This window comes from Triturus cristatus, chromosome 7 (assembly GCF_964204655.1).
Source record: "Triturus cristatus chromosome 7, aTriCri1.1, whole genome shotgun sequence".
Classification (NCBI taxonomy): Eukaryota; Metazoa; Chordata; class Amphibia; order Caudata; family Salamandridae; genus Triturus; species Triturus cristatus.
The window spans coordinates 1,066,191,075-1,066,209,623 of NC_140590.1; the positions used below are offsets into that span (position 1 = coordinate 1,066,191,075).

General features: G+C 42.4%; 1 protein-coding gene across 4 annotated transcripts in view; it reads right to left on the reverse strand.

The window, feature by feature from the left end:
- Window positions 1–1,044: 1,044 nt before the first annotated feature.
- The window catches only part of SH3PXD2B (SH3 and PX domains 2B), a 339,606-nt gene continuing 322,101 nt past the window's right edge, over window positions 1,045–18,549 (reverse strand). For all 4 annotated transcript variants that reach the window (XM_085618152.1, XM_085618150.1, XM_085618151.1 and 1 more), the window contains 2 exons: window positions 15,006–15,131; window positions 1,045–7,209 (listed from right to left, as the gene is read on the reverse strand). In XM_085618152.1, coding sequence (XP_085474278.1) covers window positions 5,674–7,209; window positions 15,006–15,131 — 1,662 coding nt within the window. In that variant the 3' untranslated portion in view covers window positions 1,045–5,673. The remainder of the gene's footprint in view (window positions 7,210–15,005; window positions 15,132–18,549) is intronic.

Genomic DNA, 18,549 nt, shown 5'->3' on the forward strand with positions numbered 1-18,549 from the left:
TGGTGGCCTTGGCAGCTGACCAAGGCTAGTAGAACACCACTCTCACAGGGTAAATTGGTTGCCCACAGCAGCATGGAGAAAGGAGATTTATTGGCATACAAGAAAACCAGCCCAGCCAGCTACTGAGCATTAACTGACAACTAGAAAATACAGAATACTCTGTATTACTCTGTATTAATTGTAATCTATTCAGAGCACTTGACACTGTTCACAGAACCCAGGTATAACAAAACTCTATGGCATGCAAACATAACATTTTAAAGATGTTCTGATAGACAGCACTGACAGCTGAGTTTGGAGTTCGATGGATAAAGAGCTCAAATGGGCACTAGCTGGTCCTGCAAAGGTGCTTTGCATTTGAGAGGTTGTGAACCTTTAAATTAGAAGAGATGTTTAGCCTCTGCGTATTCTGTCATCCTGAAATAGTGATTAATTTGGTCAGGTATGTGTAAGTTCACCAGATGTCTTCATGGCACCAACATGTGCTTGTTTTGATTTTTTTTTTTTGCATGCAGAGTGGTGCGATTCACCTTTCCATCAATGAGACCAATTTGACTTACTTACAAGCTATAATGGTTTGTAAAAGGAAAGGCAAGAGCTGGAGAGGTCTTGTACTTGGTGACATGGAGCTATCTGGTAACATTAGATTAGAAATTTAATGAATTGTTCTAAATGCCAAGCAGTATATTTGGAGTTTGATTCTGGACTCAACTGAAAGCCAATGAAGCTTTCTCAGAATTGTTGAAGCAATATCTTTCTGGATACAAAAGCATATAAAGCAGCTTTGACAGTGGCAAGTGATGTCTGTGGGGGTAGACACCACCAACCTGTGTGTATGGGTATATGGTGTTCCGGTCCATGTATAAGGATGCGTGTGGTAACCTGCTTGGTTTGTTTGATATCTAAAGGGCTACATATGGTCAAATTGAATAGTTTGAAATCTATTTAACAACACTGGGTGATGGGTGTATAAGACTGTTGCATACGCAGTCTTAGGTCCAAAAGTACTTCCAGGTCAAAGAAGACAGTTTTCTCTCTCAAGGATATAAAACAAAAGGCTTTTATTGGTAGCGTACAGAAACAAGAAACATCATTGCAAAGGTACAGATGTGAGCAGACTGTAGGATGAGTAAATTACCTAGAGGGAAGCGACGACTGTAGCCTAGATACAACGCAAAACAGTCCCTCTCTTTGGAAAATCTTGCAGAGACACCCAGACCAGAGCACAGCTCGAGTCAAGGTCAGGCAAAGGCACAGGATATGACGAGGGCTTCATAAATGCTATTAATGTTTAATAGGAAAAAAAGAAAAATACTGCAGTTGTCTCATAGGCAATAAATGAAGACAGGTGACTCACATTGGGAGACCTAAGAGTGATACAGAACCGACCTCAGGCACTGGTGTTGGAGGTGCAAAATGGTACGTTGCATGGAATCCAGGGGCAGAATGTATGATTTTACTAATTTACTGAAGGTAGGCTGAAGTAGAGCTATAGGGCAAGGGTCATTTCAGGCTGGTTTACAAATACATTTGCATATAGCTATAAAATGAGAAGACTAGATGATCCCACTAGTATAGGCTACTGATGAGGACTAGATTTAAGGCTTCCATAGAGACTTGTGTGCTGAGCCCAATGAAAGTAGAAGGAGCCATACCCACTTCTTAGATGAGGAATCTGGCCTACTCATTGGAAGTGGGGTCAGATCCACAGGTTAGGAGCCTCATTGGTGAGGAGGGTCAGTCCCACTGTTAAGGAGAGGAAGGGATCAAGCCTTCTGTTGAGCAAAGGGATGAAAATCACTTGTCGGGAAGGATACATTTGTCAGGAGAGAGATTAGGTCCTCAAATGAGGACTGTGAACAGGATGACATGAGGACGGAGAAGAGTGCTCAGGCCCACTGTTGAGGAGGGGACAGGCTCACTGAATTAGATAGTGAGGATACTCTCTAAACGATGGAGAGGACCAACATTGTGTGGGGAAAAGAGGCTAGACCCACTGTGAGGGACAGAGCTAAGGGCCACTGGCAGGACAGTATCAGCACGCTTTCTTTGGAGGCCCCCTGCATCATGGATTAAAGTACACATCTATTGGCACACCGAGGCTTCAAGTACAGGGATGAGTCCAAATCAAATCCTCTTACTGAAAATACTAATCCTGCTATCTCACGTTCTCCTGACAGTCACTCACTGCAAGATCTGGCTGCCATTACTAGCATGTACCCCATGTACAAGACAACGGACTACGAGCTTTGCACACTATTACAACCCTCTTACACAACAACTTGAGTCTGTGCTGTTTAAGGTGAAAGTAATCAATATACAATATTTTTGTGGCCGAAAATCCTTGTTTCCGCAAATTCGAGATCTCAACTTTGACATTCAAAGAAATCAAGTTTTTTTAATTAAAGGAGTTGTTAAAAGATTAAAACTTATGTGACTCCTTTCCATACTCACACTGAAGAATGCTACAACACAGTTGCAGTTGCAATTTGTTGGTTGGTGGTTGCTTTTTTAGTAACGCAGATCAAAAAGAGAAATGTAGTTCTGATATTCTGTACTTTTTTTTATTACCATACGAACATGCTACAAACATGTCCTTTAGGATATGCAGAGAGTAATGAATACAGATGGAGTTGGGCTGGGATGAGGAAGGAGCCCATGACTTCATACAGCATACTGCTGAAAATGCAGCTGAGGCTCACGCTGTCGAATGAGGCTAAACATTAAGTAAGCGCCACATTACACTGTAGAACAATTCGTACACCCCTTTGGACTACCATACATTTGCCGATCTTTGTTTATTTTTGGTACACCTACTTTGATTCGACCACTGTTTAATAAAGGCTGGATAAGTTGGAATAACATCATCAAGAATGCAATTGTGAGTCAAATAGTTTTCCAAATTCTGCAAGCAGAAAGAGGTAGCCATTGAAGTTATACACTCATGACTGGGCAATGGTGTGACCTGTAAGACAGACAGGGAAATCTCAGTTGAGAAGCTGAGATATTTTGGGGAAAGCTTGGAAGCAGGAGGTGCAGGAACACCACCTGAATACATTCAAGAATTCACTAGGCTATCTGGCCAGGACAAAACCCTCAAGTAAAGGTTGTCTGACAAAATAACATTTTTATGCACCCAGAATACTCATCAGAAATAGATATACGTGTTCTCTCTTTCCCTTTGCCTCCATCAAACCTGCCTCCTTCTGGTCATCCAATGTGTGGGGCCAATCCATAAGAGCACGAATTGCTGGTCGTGATATCCCTGGCTGTGAAACCGCTTTTCTGATGCGAATCCTGTTCGACCACAGTTATATCAAAGAGATATGGTGCCGTTCTTCAGGCAATTGTTCCAGGCTGATTCTCTCCTGTATGGCGGAATCTCAGTCTCATCAAACCCTTCAGAGAAGATATGCTTTGGTGAGGTGCAACAATTATACAGATGCAAGGTGAATTAATATGGATTGGTTAAACACCATTACACTCAAAAATTATGGTGCCCAGATTTATGGCATCAAATGACGTGACCACTTGAGTGGAGGAACCTTCTGTGTGGCATAAAACAGAGAGTTCCTCCTTAAGCATTAACTTGAGTAGACTCAACCTTAAGAGAAACATTTTGACTTTTTCCCTCATCTGGTGCAATTCAGCTAAAGTCTCTCTTTACCAACTGGCAAAGTGCAAACAACCAGGCACCCACTCAAAGGCACTAAGAAAGGTTTGACAGAGAAAAATTGACAAGAACCATAGAATAGCTTTGCATTTGATTTCAATTGAGGGAGGTAAACCAGTAGCAAAGGAAAGAAGAGGGATTAAGAAGTTAAGAGGTTCACCACATCTTCAACAGAAACTCAACATCCTTTCTACAAATAGACACAGTTTGTTTTCTTGAGACACAGTTACACCATTACGAAGAAGACTACACCTTGAATGGTGAGGCACATAAAGAAGAGGTACTGAGAGCACATGCATGATCTGTGAACAAATGAAGTTATTCCTTGATGAAGAATGCTCTACTGTCCATGACTATATACACCCTGTAAGTCAGAGATATTTTTGGAATGTAGCCCATCAGATGCCCACTAGCATGAAGACAAGCAGGGATTTTAAATTACCCCACTAATTCTGAAAGGCTGGAGCAGTCAGACATGAGTGGTCACTGCAATTTAATGCCATTTCACTGTGCACATTTTCACCCATAATCCCTAGCAAAGGGATACTCTCATTTGGACATCCACTAGCCGTCCTGCAATGAGGAACAATACTGATATGGGGTTTCCTTTAGTGGTAAGACATTACAGTTTCTGGCGAACAAGGAGAATGTGTGTTCTCCCATGACATTTCAAGCGAAAGGAGCAGCAATGGGATTGGGTGGGCATCACGCCGCAATGGAATCAGGATCAAGGTCAACACTTCCACAAGAGAAATTCAATTTAAATCTTCTGCTGGCCTCAGATAAATGACAATGAGGAAATGGTCCACAACATACCTTTTCCCTGTTGCTGTCCTCAGTAGAGTGTATACTAGTGGAAAGTCTCTGAAAGCACACTCTGTCAAAAATCCTTACTACATTCAAATGCAACGCTTGAACAACCACATGAAGTCAGACCTCTGTTAGTCATTGCAGTGTTCTATTAAGAGAATGTATTGATTTACAAGCTTCAGTGTTTCATTGATAACTTGCAATTCAGGTTTAGCACTCTTCCTCTTCTATTAGCAAAACCTTTTAGTACATATGGGCGCACGTCTTCTTACTATATATTACGTCAAGTGTATTTTCTCCCACAATTCCACTAGCTGCTAAATGGAAGTGATTTTCATCTACGTACACTTGAGTGATTGATAAACACACTTAAAGTGACAATTAATTTGTCAGTAGAAGTAAAGTGATCGCATTTCTCATGCCCATAAAGAAAAATGCAACTGCACAGGGTTATACTCTTGCAAAGCACCATTAAAGGTGCTTCCTTATAAGCATCTGTTCTGACTTTGGTACCCTCAATGGCTATCCCACAACGCACAACTTCTTGTCAAACCAAAGCCCATCAGCCTTTGACCCACGGATGACATCAGAGAGACAATAAATAGGAACAAGCGTCAATGGTAAACTTCCATTGGGAAATAACTCAATTGAGGCCTAGTTAAAGTAGAGGTAACATCTGTTTGAGGGTAAATGGTCTTTGAGTTCAGTCGCCTTTTGTCCCAGGGACCGGCTACAACAGCCTATTTGCAGGAATACATAGCTGTGAAGATTTTCGTACGTGAGAGAGGTTACAGTGTCTCAAGAGAATGAACAAACTACTACAATGGCACTTCCTGGCAAATTTGGATGCTATGTCTACAAGGCAGCTGTACCATTTCCTGAATAGTACTATCTCAGGGACTCAAATAATGCATGTGTACATTAACAACCTCAATAACTATGGTCCGAACTTAAGCAAATGGGCAAGAAGCACAAAAGACACCATGTGCTACCTATGCTGTAAATGGACGATGATTTGACACAGAGCCTAAAGGCTGATTTTCTCTTATTGTCCTATTTCAGGAGTGACGTACTAGGTTAGGAATGTATTTTTGTTTATTTTTTAAAGCTAGCATTTATGTAAAATCTATAAATTAAAAAAGCTAGTTAAATACACAAGTGAAATATGGGAAAGAGGGCAATAGATATTCCTATGGCTTCTTTTGTAGGTAATTGGAAGGGATCCAGCCCTCCCAGAAGGGTCCCCCACTCAGGACCTTGCAAAACCACCAGCCACTGTTGCTCTTCTCATGAACATCAAAGACTGTCCCTTCCTTGAAGCTGCTGGTTTCCTCATCCCCTTCAAAATCTGCTATTGCCACATAGAGACCATCTTTAGAAGACGACGAGGATGCCACTTCAGTATTATCCGCTTTCTCTGCTTGCTTGGGAGGGGTCTTTGGTACAAAGCTGTTTCGTACTCTTGGTTCATCCAGGCATGGAGGGGGTATGAATGGCTTTGCCCTAGGAGGGACCATTGCAGGTCTGCTGGGTGCTGGATTCACTTTGGCTTCTTCAGATTCCTTCTGCGGCCAGCTAGTCTCTGCTGGGATGCAAACAGAGGATGTTTTTTTGGGTGGAGGTGGTCTTCTGGGCGGGACAATGGGTCTTTGTGGCGGTTCCTTTTGAACAGGCAAGAAGGTCTTCGGCTCACTATCAATAACCCGGGAAAGGTCAGGAAGAACCCTTGCAGGAGCTTCTCTATGCGACTGGGTGTCAAGCTTTGGAGGACACTTGAATTCAACACTTGGCCGCTCTGGGAGCCTTCTAGGCATGTCCATTGGAGGTGCGCTAGCAAAGGAATTTTCTGCAGAAGCCGTATTTGTGGTGAAGTCCGGCTCATCAGGAACATCCTGTGATTTTGCAGCGGGTCGGAGCCTGCTCCTGAGGTTTGAAATGTCAACTTTATCTTCAACTTGAGTGTCATTTTTGGGGGGAGGAAGTGGCTTGGGACGGACTTGAGGCCTTGCCTTTAAGAAGGGATTTGGGAGATCTGGCTTCTCATCTGGTTGCTCTTGCTTTGTCTTGACTGGCTTAGCAATGGGTCGAAGGTTGGGTTTTTTCAACTCTTTAGCAGAGAGATTATGGCCACAATCTAGGCCCATTTCATTCTTGAGTTGAAATTGTTTGGACTTGTCAGTTTTAGGCTCTATTTTCTTTAAGTCCTTGGGAGCAGCAAGTTTAGGGGGGATCATTGGCAATAGACCACCCGGAGGCTTGGCTGGGGGTGGTCTTAAAACCTCAGTCCTTTGCCTTTCAGGAATCTCTCCTTCTGACTTGATCATAGATTCCTTTCTTGGTGGGAGGACCGGTTTCTCCTCTGTCTCTTGATCAGGTATATCACTGAACCCTGTGCGCACCACAACATCCCGACTATCCAATGCAAAATGTTTGAGGCCATTATCTTTGCCCTTCCAGTCTTTGGACCACTTTGGCCCAGAATCCGTACCATTCTGCGGGGGATCAGGAAGGGGTCTGCAGGGACCAGTGGCTTCTTCAGAGGAGTGATTCTCTGCCACTGCATCTCCTAGTCGGAGCTGGGCCATCTCATTTGGCAGAGGGGCCAGAAAGTTGGGCCTCAGTGCACTGCTGGTCTTCTTGTACTTGTCAATGAACGTGGCAGGAGCCCACCCCTCCTTCTCCTCTATCTGAATGTACCACCAGCCACTTAGGTTCTTCTCAATGACCTGCAAAGTAGAGTGGATGATAGAACATATTATTAAAGAAATGCACAAATTTGTACCATACCCCAAAACAAATTAATAATGGCATAGGAGTTACCTCCAAATTGAATTGACAGTAGCCATATTCTAGTAAGTATTAAAGCATCAAGCTATATAGAGGACAATCTTGCCAAGCATCAGATACCTGTTCATCTCCTTGCTTCTGCATGCAAAGCAAGTATGACAGTAATTTCTGGCTTCAGGTTGGTTGTCGGTACGTTATTCCCCTCGGGAAATTGTGTCATGTGGCTCTGTGTGCTAATTGCATGTCTGCTGTGTCTATAAGGGGTGAGTGTTACTACTTATGTCTGAAGTGGCTCCTGTTGTATCTGTGTGATGCTGGTTACTTGCTTTTTCTGCTATAGAAGAGATGAGCAGGCTTTTCCTGTTGAAATCAGTGGATGGTCCCTAACAGGGCTGGCAGGTTGTGGGCTCCAAAATGTATTTGTATGCAGCTTGTTCCCATCTATACTGGGACACTGAATAAAACATCTATGAACTAGAATTCTAACCAGAATAACACAAGTGTTTGAGCTATATTGTAGTAAGTACCATATGATGAGTTCTTGCCTTTCTTAGTCTGTTGGTATCCGCCCAGTTCACTCAAAGAACATACAGAACAAGGTTTTCCAAAATAGGTCCTGGATGTATGATACTATTCTTGATTTTCAAGAAAACCCCATAAGATACAGGTACATGCAAAAAACATAAATGAAGCTCATTTGCACAGTCTATGATTATACAGAAACTATTATAAGGATCCAGCCTCGAGAAAATACTTTGGACAAACCTGATATCAACCATCTGCGTTTTATTTTTAGTTATTTGCTTAGTGGGGGCCTGCAAACAAGTTCACAACAATATTATTCTGGTTCAGGCCACTGCAGCTAAAAAATGTTCAAAGCATTTATCACTTATGTTTTAGATATTTTAGCCATTTCTGGGTCCCATCTAGCAGGAAACACATGCAAACTGACACTGGTTTTGGCCTCTTCGGCCTCATTAATGTCTTACAGCTTAAGTCCAATGCCATAGAGAAGACTGGGGCAGAGTCTGGATGCTCATGTACTTCAGGAGGTTTGACCTTCACAATTACATTTAGTTAACCGACTGAAAAATATATTTTGCCATTGTTGCTTAACAATGATATTGGGCTCTAAGACCTTTAAATTAGTGCCTTTTTTTTCTAGCCACATTATACGAGTCTCAGTATGGAAGCATAGTCCATCTTGAAATTACCCAGGTCACTGCCTCTTAGATTAGAGGAATGACTAATTCTTGCACTAGGGCTCAATATTATACCGGCTCTTTAACATCTGTAAGAGTTGCTCGGACATGTATTGGCTGTTGAGGGGCATCCATATCACTCAGTATTTGAATGATGCATAACTGTATCTTAAAGGTGTCCATAAACTCTAACATTAGGTATTAGGATGACTATCCTTGGAAACACCGAGAGCTTAATGCCTTCCCCTCATCTAAAACTGAAGAGAGGGTTTCTTCTTTATTCTAGTTTTCCTTCTGCACTACTCCAGTTTCTACATGGCCGCCCTACCTCTCTTTGACTAGGTTTCCCCCCCCATACTGGTTTCAGATACGAAATGTTTGGATTTTTTCTCTAAATTCTCATTTGCCTTTTCTTAGCCGCATCTTCAAAAATGTATTGTTTGCCACTTTTAAACCTATTATTTGCTTGCAGAAATTTGTTGATCCCATCAATGCTCCATCGAATGCCTTTTGCTCGTCCGCATGTCCTTGTTTGCTAACAATTTTAACAAATCTGAATATATAAATAAAAGCAATTCTATTCATAGAAGAATGTTAACTGAAGCAGCTTAATTTTAAAAGAAAATGTATTTCTGGGTTTTATTTGCTTGCAATGATTTATCACAGGCATTGCATTTAAAAGAGGGTGCATGGAGAGCACTTACAAAGCAACTACATTTAATTGCAAAGAAGTGTATTTAATAAAACATAATAATTACGAACTATGATGAAAATGGGGAACTAATTCAAATTATCGCAAAAAAAGAATGCTTGTATTTACACACCCACAGAACAACAATTAATAAACTTCATGGTATATCATTTCATTTGAATTCAATGTAATTAATTTTAATTCAGTACATTAATAGATACAAGCATTACAGATAGGAATACTGGATAGTTTAATAATTCGGTTTGGGAAAAGGAAAAAAATGGTATGCTGCTACATTAAAATCAGGTTATAAAGATATTAAAGAAAAGAAAGTGTACTTATGTAAGGTAAAAAGGGCATGAGTAAAGCAACAATATTGTTATCAAAATTAAATTGATTAAAAGGGAAAGGAATAATATGCCCAAAGATGAGATAGTGACATGGAAATGGTTCTTTAAAGATTTGTGTTACCTTGACAAAGAAATGGCTGAAGAAGAAACAACAGTAAAGACGTGGCGCAGAGAAAAAGGCGGGTGAGCAAATGAACCTTCGGTAATGCCTTATCTGGTAGAGACTATTTAGCCACAGATTACTTACCTTAGAATTATCCCCAGGCATCAGTCTGGATCCAGAGAGCAGTACCCCTTTGCACCGTTAGGTGGCATCGTTCGGCTCCACGTGGCGTTGTCGTCTGCACCTGAAGTGATGTGCCTGGTGCTCATATAAGCGCCACCCCAGCGCGCTGACGTCAGTTACTTTTTGCGACTTTCCACATCACCAAGTACACTTACCACTAGTGTGGAAAACTAGGGCCCAGAAAGGGGAAGCCCTGTACCTAGAAATCGGTTTGCAGAGCGGGGAGGAAGAGTGGGTCGGTAAGGAATCTACGACTAGATAGAGATAAGGCATTACCAAAGGTAAGTAACTTGTTCATCTGATAAAGACTTCGAGTTGCAGATTCTGTACCTTAAATAGATAGTCAAGCAATACCACCCCGGAGACGGGTCTGCAGACCAATTTCACACGAGGAAGTCCATCAGGACCAAACGGGCAAAATGCCCATCTTTACAAGCCTGACTGTCCAGGCAGTAGTGTTTGACAAACTTGCACAAAAAAGCCCATGATGCTGCCTGGCAGATGTCCAGAACCGGAAATCCACGTGCTAATGCAGTGGCTGCAGCTTTAGCTCTGGTGGAATGAGCTTTCAAATCCTCAGGGGGTTGCTTCTTAGGTAATGCGTAGCAGATTTTGATACAGAGCTCGATCCATTGCGAGATGGTCATTCTGTGTGGTCTGTCCTTTCATCTCTCTGGCATACCCCACGAAGAGTTGGTCATCCACCTGGAACTCGTGTGCAATCAAGGTACAACAACAACGCTCTTTTTGGATCCAGATAGTGAAGTTGCTCCTCTTCCTTGGACGAATGAGGTGGAGCGTAAAAAGTAGGCAGTGATGGATTGGCTTACGTGAAAGAGAGTGACTACTTTAGGGAGAAAGGAAGCTCTCGTACAAAGCACCAGCTTGTATGGGTAGATGTTCAGATAAGGCGGCTTGGATGACAAGACCTGAAGCTCACTGACTCTCCGGGCAGATATTATAGCCACAAGAGAGTCCTTCTTGATGGTAAGGAGCCTGAGTGTACAATTGTGAAGGGGCTCAAAGGGAGGGCAAATATAGGAAAGTGAGGACGAGATGGAGGTCCCACTGGGGCATAATAATGGGAGAAGGTGAAAACAAATGTTGTAAACCTTTCAGAAACCTATTTACAATAGGAAGCTATTTACAATAGGATTTGAAGATGGAAAGAATAGCAGAGATAGCACTTCACAGTGCCCACAGCAGAGCCTTCTGGGCAAGGGAAAGGATGAAAAGGAGAATGTGAGAAAGGGGGACAGAAAGGGGATTGATTTATCTTTCTGTGCACCATGCCACACATTTGGCCCAATGGCTGGTGTAAACCGTCTTGGTGGAGGGACGCCTGGCTGCCCAGAAAATGTCACAGACTTCGGGAAAAAGGTCAAATGCTGTCAATTGTCACCAATCTCCAAGTAAGAAGGCGGAGCATTGACAGGTTCGGGTGGAGAACCCTTCCCTGCTGCTGCGATAGAAGACCCTCCCGAAGGGGCAGCCTGATCGGAGGAGCGATGGCCATGTTCAATAGCTTAGCATACCAGACTCTCCGTTTCCAGTCCGGAGCCACAAGGATGACTTGGCCCCAGTCGTTCCTGATCTTCTTGAAAACTCTGGGCAGGAGTGGTATGGGCAGAAAGGCATACAGGTTCTTTGTTCACTTCTGTTCTTTTATCTCCTGGGGAGGTGGGTGGGTCGCATGTGAATACAGAAAATTCTTTAAGCTCCTACTCCTACTGGTAAGAAACCATTTCGTTTTGCAGAGTGAATCTTTTCTGGATTCACATGCTGTGTATTGATTTTGAAGCCCTTTTTTTTTTTACCCTTGTGGAGGTTGTGTTGGAGAAGATGAGTTTGAGCTTGTAAATAAATGTTTTAGTACTTTATGTTCCACTTGTGCATTTGTATTTCCATGCAATAGTGCTTTGTGAACGTTGGCACTGATGACCAAGCAGCTGCCATGCTAGGAAAACAAATTTGTAACACGATCTTGAGTATATTTCCAATTTAGCTGTGGAGCATTTCCTTGTTGTTTATCTTCTTGCTTCCCTGGGGATTGCCACTGTCTTCTCTGGAAGACCTAGATGTCCAAACTATGTCCTCAGCAGCCATGCTACTAAACTCAGGGATCTTGGCTCTGAGTGAGGAACTCTCCTCCCTTGCAAGGAGTGTAGATGTTGTAACTCCAGTATTTTCTGCATATTGTTCTGAGATATAGCTATTAGGTCTGAGAACCAGATTTTTCTCGCCCACTGTGGGGTGATAAGTATTAGTTTCATTTGTGACTGTTTGCATTTGTTGATTACTGAGGATAACAGTGGGCTAGGGGGAAAAGAATAAGCAAATCTACCTGTTCAGACTATTGACAAAGCATTCCCCACAGAGTGGCGGTATGGGTTCCAGGATGCAAAAGATTGGCATTTTGCCTTTTCTGGTTTTGCGAACAGGTCTATTTTGGTGTTCCCCATTCTCTGAATATCTGTTTGAGTACTGTTTGATTCAGTTCCCACCCGTGTGAGGTGGTTGCCAGTCTGCTCAGTTTGTCTGCTTCTACATTATCTTTTTCTGGTAGATTTATTGTTGTTATATTTATTTGCCTCTGGATGGTTCACCTCCAGATCTCCTGTGCTAGTTTTGAAAGTGTAACGGTTTTTGTACCTCCTTGCTTGTTGAGATAGAACACTGTTGTTGCATTGTCCACTTGAATTAGTAAGGATTATCCCCACAGCCCTTTCTGAAAGGCTTACAGCTAGGAACATTGCTTTTAGCTCCAGTACATTTATGTGTTGTACAGCTTCTTGTACGTTCCATATTCCTCTGATTTAGAGTCTCACAATATGAGCTCCCCAACCCATATGCGAGGCATCCATGGTAATGGTTGCTGTGGGAGCTGGAGAAATGAAGTAATCCAGTTGCTATATTTGCTCTGTTACACCACAACATCTCCTCTTGTGCTCTTTGCATGACAACCACTAGATCTTCCCAACTCCCAGTGGCTTGTGACCATTGAGTTTGTACCCATTCCTGAATTGGTCTCATATGTAGCTTTTCACATGGTATAAGAGGCCATTTCCCCCATAATTTTCTCCAAAATCCTCACTGTCAGGGCTTTTAAAATAAAATCAGCACCTAGAGGGTTTACAAAAAGCCTGGCAGCAGCGCATCTAAGAAGGCAAGGGATACACATATATATATCCTTAGACGACTGGCTGATGAAAGCAAACGCCCTTCACAAGTGCAACAACCACATAAACAAGGTAATAGCAACATTCCACAATTTGGGGTTTTCGATAAACAGAGAAAACCCAGCACTTTGAATTTATAGTAAATTCCGTCCACCAAAAATAACGAGTATTTTTTGTGTCTGCGTTTCATTGGGATGTGTAGATAGGAGTTCTTTACATCTATTGTAATTTAGAATTTTTGTGTGTTTGTGAACTTGTTTCAGAAATGGAGTCTAGTATACGATGTAGAGATCCGTCTTGCTTTGATATTAGGAAATATGCGGAGTAATTTCCCTGGTTGATCTTGTCTTTGGGCAGTCTTTCTATTGCCTTCTTTTGTAAAAATACTTTCACTTCTTGTAGTAATCGTGTTTTTTCCTCTTTTGTGTAGAACACTTTCTATGGTTCTTTTACTAGTGGCTGCTTGATCAGTTCTATGCAATATCCAAAATGTATGATGTTGAGTATCCATTTGCCTTAAGTCACCTTCTTCCACTCCTGGAAGAAGTCCTTTATCCTTCCCCCCACCGTTGTTGTGTGAGTGAGGGAATGCTGCTGTATTAAGTCACATGCTGGTTGATGCAGCTGCCCCTCTTTGTGGCTGCAATTTTCCTCTTGCTCTTCCACAAAAGGTTTAACTCAGCGGCGTTTGGTGCTGCCATTGTTACATTGGTGTTTGCTTTTGTATGTTCAGTTGTCCTTGAAGTAGGTAGTGCCTCAATGTTAATCAGCCCTTTTTTACTGCCATAATGGAGATAGTGGCTTGTCCAATGTTGTGATTTTTTTCACACCATGTCAAGAGAATGTGAAGCGAATATGTCTAAAGCAGGGTGTACACCACAATGTGGGTTCAAGAAATAGTAACAATGTAATGTTCAATGCTGTTGAATGAAATTTCTCATTATTTAATTATCTCATTACTCTAGACTTACTCTAAATATATAATTTTTAGGACAGTATTCAGCTACAGGTAAAGTAGGGGTGGATAACAGCATCATATCAATTGAGGAGTACTGCTTTCCAAGGACTTCCTGAAACATCTATTCCCTTTACTTGTTTACTTGTTAGTTCAAAGAATCAACATGACAAACAAACATAATACATTATTTGTGTAACTATCTCCCCTTCCTTTGCACCCCTAAAAGAGGTGAGCTTGTCTGGTTCATGAATACTTCTAACACCAATGAACAGATTTGCTCTAATGTGCATTGCTTGTGCTTGACTGAACTAGAATCAGGATTCTGGTACCCTGGATTAAAATAGACTGTCCCTTGTCATTCTATTCCGTGCATACACTTTTCTGAGTATTGACAGCCTTCAACAGGGAAATGGATTTCCCGTACACAGAGTACATTTGGGCACTGCTGGATTATCCTCTTCTCATTAAGTTTCCATTGAATTTTGGGCACTGATATTCCTTCTTAACGTTTTAAAATGTCCCGCAATTTCTCTTTGAATGACATTCAGTGAGCTTAATTTTGCACACCTATCTCTTATTTTATGCAGATGTTTATGCTTTACATATTTTTGCTCTGTATACTGAACATTTTCTATGTGAGTGTCTAATATGGTTATCCTAAGTTACCTGGTTTCCATCTGAATTCTTTTAAATTAACGTTGATTTCTTTTTAATGCATGTGCTTAACCTAGTTACCACTCTATCTCTTCTCCTCTTCCCAATTCGCCCCACCCCGTGATATCACAAGTCTGCCAACTTTCTCTCTTCAAATGTACTCCATTACATTTATTGCAAATAAGCAGCATTCATTTGCAGATATCACACGCACAAAACTTGCGGTACAGATATCCATGCCTTGCCACAATACGTCCACTCTCACACAAACACCTAACCCAATGTTGAAGGTGTGTGGTTTAAAAAATTGGGAATCTGGCATTACCTGGATGTGCCAAACATAGACTGGAATTTCCATGGACATGCGATGGGAAAACCCAGAGGTGACTACTTATTCAATTAAGGATGCACTTACCTCCACTTTAAGCCCGGCCTGGAAACTGATGCCATCAGGGATGGTGGTTTGGAAGTCGGCAATCGTGTAATATTCCTCTTCCACCTGAGGAGGCGTGGGTGGCTTTGGCAAGTTCAAGCCACGGGGCTAGAGAAAGAAAATTAGGTGGAGAGAAACAAGTGGTATTAATGTATGGCTATTACATGAGCTACATTTTTGAGGTTTTCAAAGGGGTATCCAGTATAGAGAACAGCATTATGATACTTACCCTGTAGGAATCTGTTAGTTGCATGTAGTACTGTAGATTCACATGCTTTGCATAGTCCTGCCATCTAGTGTTGGGAGCGGACAATTGCAACTTGTTCATTTTCAAAGAAGTATTTTGAGTCACAAGGTCTCAGTGCCACCTACTCTGGTCTTGGATGCACACGGGCACGACTCCATTGTTAGACTTTTTCACGCCCGTCGGGTGAGTGTAAGAATGTAGTAGTGAGTAGAAAAGAATAGAATATATGTGCGGAGACAGAGAAAAAAATTCTTACGTGAAAGGAACTGGTAACAACACTGGTTTTGGAGGAGGAGGGTGGACACAAGTGAATTACAGCTCTACATGCAACAAACAGATGCTTATAGGTTAAGTAACATAATCCGTTCTCAGCATGTGTGGGTGTAGATACACATGCTCTACGTTGACTATAAAGCCGTACTCTCCTAATTTGTGGCTAGCCAGTGGATGGTGCAGAAGTCTGGAACAGAATCCTAAGGGTAGTCTGACCAACTTTAGCTTGCTGCCGAGCATGAATATCCATACAATAGTATTTTGTGAAAGTGTGTGGAATGGACCATGTTGCAGCTTTACATATATCTGCTATGGGAATATTCCCTAGAACAGCCATAGTAGCACCCGGTTTGGGGGTGGAGAGAGGATTGGAATGGGAAGGCAGGGTTCTTTTAGCTTTTGCTTAACAGGTTTGGATGCACTTGACAATCCACCTGTCAATCCCTGCCTTAGAAATGGCTTGGCCTTTATGAGGGTGTGAAAAGGCCACAAACAATTGCTGTGTGTTGCAAAAGGATTTGGTTTATCAGTGTAGTACATTAGAGCATGCTTGAGATCAGGTGTGTGAAGTGCCCTTTCAGATACCGAGTCCGGGTGTGGAAAGAAGGCTGTGAGCTCAATGGTCTGCTTAAGGTGGAACGGGGAGACCACTTTGGGTAAGAATTTTGGACTGGTTCTGACAACCACTGACCTGATGAACCTAGAAAAAGGTTTCCTGTTTAGTGAGGGCCTCTAGGTTCACTAATACATCTGAGAGACGTTATGGCTACTAGAAAAGCAACCTTCCCAGAGAGAAACTGCAAAGAGCATGAATGCAGTAGCTCAAAGGGGTCTCCATAAGTATAGTGAGTACAACATTAAGATTCCAGGCTGGAGTTGGGAGTGCCCTTGGTGGCATGACAAGCTTAAAACCTTCCATAAAAGCTTTAATTACAGGGGGGAAAAAGGAAGAGTGTTCCCTCTTTTGCATATATGCAGCAATGGCGACTAAATGTAGCCAGATTCACATATAAGCGAACAACTTTTTAAGTGTAGGAGGTAACAAAGAATGTCTTACACCATAGGCGTAACAGGGTTTATGTGTTTTGGAGTACAGCTTTGGACAAAAAGCTTCCTCTGATCAGCATAGCAGGAGCAAGTAGCGGGCCTACAGACTTCCCTGAGTAAGTCCATACACTCTGGGGGCATGTTAAGGTAACGAAACTCTAACACTGCAGGAGCCAAATCACCAGGTTGACCTGTCTGCGATCTGGGTATCTGACTTTGCAGTGGTTTTATGTGAGAAGATTCAGCCTGTTGGGGAACTTCTAGTTGGGAGAATGGACATTTCTAGAAGGGTCTAGAACCTTTGTTGTCTGGCCCACGAAGGAGCCACAAGAATGAGAGTGAGGAATGCTTGCTTGAGCTTCATGAACAATTCATCCACAGAGCATTGCCCATGGACTGGGGGTGTGGCAACACGGCGGCAACGTTTGGGCATTTTGCGTTTTTGTGTGTGGTGAAAAGGTTTATGTTAAGGGTGACTCATCTTCAAGTAGAGAGGAGGACTTGAGGGTGGAGTCCCTACCAATGAACTTGCTGCTTAGTCAAGCAGAGCAGGTCTGCAAAGTCATTGTTGACTCCTAGAAAATACTCTGCCGGGAGAAGAATATGGTGATGCATGGCCCAATGCCAGATTCGCTGCACTAGGACCAATCTCTGAGGGGAGTGAGTGTTTCTCTGCTTCTGTAGGTAGAACATGGCAGTCATATCATCCATCTGTACAAGGACTACCTTGCCTTGACTCTTAAGAAGTAAGACTTTGAGAGCTAGATGAATGGCTAACAGTTCCAAGTGGTTGATGTGGAAACCTCTTTGACAAGTTGGCCACAGACCCTGGACTGTCATGTTGTTAGGGTGTGCTCCTCAGCCAACTAGTAATGTGTCTGACATGATGGTCACTTACGGAACTGGGTCCGCAAATGGCCAGCCCTTCAACAGATTGTTGCTGTTCTACCACTGCAGAGAGTGACGAGTGCTGACCCTTATCAACACTAGATCCTCCAACTTACCCTCAGGTTAGGTGTGGCCACTGGCTTGAGAGGCATTCCTGAAGCGGGCACATATGTAGTCTGGTGTTAGGTGCAATGGCAATGCATTAAGCAATCATTCACATAAGGCTTATTAACATATGAACTCGAAGTGGATGGAGTGGATGAAAAAGATGGAGAAACTGCTGGAATGCTTGCACTCTTGGGCTGTGGAAGGCTTTGCCCACTACAGAGTTGCAATATTTAAACAATTGGTAAGGAGGAAAAGATACACAAATATTTTTGGACACGGATACCTTTAATTATCCTGTCATCTGCGTCGAAATTCGCATTTTAGTTATTTGAACATTTTGTCATTGAGCATATACAAAAAACATATATTTACACTTAACACCTCTACGGCTAAAAAAACAAACTAAGGCTACTGTCCACCGGGAAATTTTTCTTATTGTGGAGCCACCTTTAAATAGTGTGGACTACCTAGAAGGTTCAAACATTGCATATAGGAACATCACTTTCCAAATTATTCATGGGGGGCAATGTAAGATTGTGACATTCATAAGCAATTCAATAAATTTGTGATCCTTCTATAAAACAACTGTCGTCGCGGTCGCGTTTCAGCCGGTATATTTCTTACGGCTTCTTCAGGACAAGAGCAACAGCAGCATTCGCCCAAAAGGGTCACACTGATCTGCCTGGGCTAGAAGAGGTAAGGACTCTGCTAACGTCAAGTCTACAAGAAGGGCGGAGCATCAATCTCGGTGTGGCCGCTTCTGCGTTATTTCTTTAATCCTAAACGGTAACTACCGTATCTCCAAAGATAGGGTGTACTGCTGCCATACGAGGAGTACAAATCAATAAGTTCCAAACTGGTCAATAATGTGGCGTTGCATCCCTCGTGGTGTGCAAACTGGGTTTCGGACATGTTGAGTTGCCTAGCCAGTTCTGTCCTCTCTCGGCCCACCACGTACTGGCA